The sequence below is a fragment of the Condylura cristata genome, unplaced genomic scaffold (assembly GCF_000260355.1).
Source record: "Condylura cristata isolate star-nosed mole 26May11 unplaced genomic scaffold, ConCri1.0 scaffold01633, whole genome shotgun sequence".
Taxonomy (NCBI): Eukaryota; Metazoa; Chordata; class Mammalia; order Eulipotyphla; family Talpidae; genus Condylura; species Condylura cristata.
In genome coordinates this window covers 1-1216 of record NW_004568734.1, presented here as the reverse complement: position 1 = coordinate 1216, position 1216 = coordinate 1, and the positions used below count along the sequence as shown (strand labels likewise).

Below are 1216 nucleotides of genomic sequence, written 5' to 3'. Positions count from 1 at the left end.
ACCACCTCCCCCGTCACGACCACCTTATCAGTCACTACTACCTCGCCGGTCCCTACCACCTCGCCAGTTACTACCGCCTCACCGGTCACTACCACCTTACCAGTCACCAGTGCCATAATAGAAACTAGCACCTCACCAGTCACTACCGCCTCCCCGGTCACTAGTGCCACAGTGGTCACTAACACCCCATTAGTCACTACCGCCTCGCTGGTCACTACAACCTCACTGGTCACTACCACCTCACCGGCTACTGGCACCACAGCGGTCACTAGCTCCTCACCAGTCACTACCGCCTCCCCAGTCACTAGTGCTACAGTGGTCACTAACACCCCACTAGTCACTACTGTCTCACTGGTCACTACTGCCTCACCGGTCGCTTCCCCCAGCAAGCCGGGTCCAGCAGTTTCCTGGGCCACGCCCCCTGCAGAGTCCAGACCCACGGCCGCGGGCCCCCCGAGCGGGTCAGCCCCTTCATTCCCCACGACCTCCCGCCTGGGCACAGGAGCCGTGTCGGCTGCGGGGACTCAGACGGCCACCCCTGGCACAGCATGGGTGGCCACCTCACAGGCTGCTGGTCCTTGGACACAGGCCAGCGCCGCGGTCACAGCGTGGACGCTCTCTTCGGCCGAACCAGAGACCACAGGCTCGCCGGCCGCCCCGTCCAGTGCAGAGGCGGGCACACTCTTGGCTGGCTCCCCGGCTGCTCCGCACGGCCTGGCGCCCACAGCCTCGCTGCCCACCCAGCCTGGGTCAGAGGCCAGCTCAGCCCCTCCCACTGGCACTGCCCACCTCAGCCAGCCGGGAGCGACGGCCCCTGGGTCCCCCCATCCTGCCACAGAGACCAGCACAGCGGTGTCCACGTCACCTCCTCTGGGGAAGGCAGAGGCCAGCACAAGCCGCCCGGTCCTGGCCCTGACCACTTCCCCTGGGACGCGCCCCCCCACCGGAACCCCCGCAACAGCCAGTGCGCCTCAGACTGGACCTTCTAGGGGCGCAGAAACCTCCCCCCCGGGGACCTCCGTGGGGCTCCCAGGGTTCTCCCCAACAGTCACGGGTCACGCCGTGACCTCGACGGCACCGGAGACCCCGGCACCTCCTAAAACCAGTCACGGAGTCGGGTTACACCCCACCAGCCTGCCGAGGACAACACTGGGGACCACCCGCGTGGCGTCCGTGGGGTCAGGCCCCCCCACGGCCGAGCCCCCCGGCACCCCCC

The 1216-nt window shown here is 67.5% G+C and overlaps 1 protein-coding gene across 1 annotated transcript; it reads left to right on the top strand.

The window, feature by feature from the left end:
• Positions 1-103: 103 nt before the first annotated feature.
• Positions 104-989, top strand: LOC101634054 (cell wall protein DAN4-like; the record flags this gene model as incomplete). The annotated part of the gene is made up of 2 exons (XM_004695842.2): positions 104-749; positions 839-989. Coding segments are annotated over 2 exons (797 nt in total), but the record flags the coding sequence as incomplete, so codon positions are not given.
• Positions 990-1216: the final 227 nt, after the last annotated feature.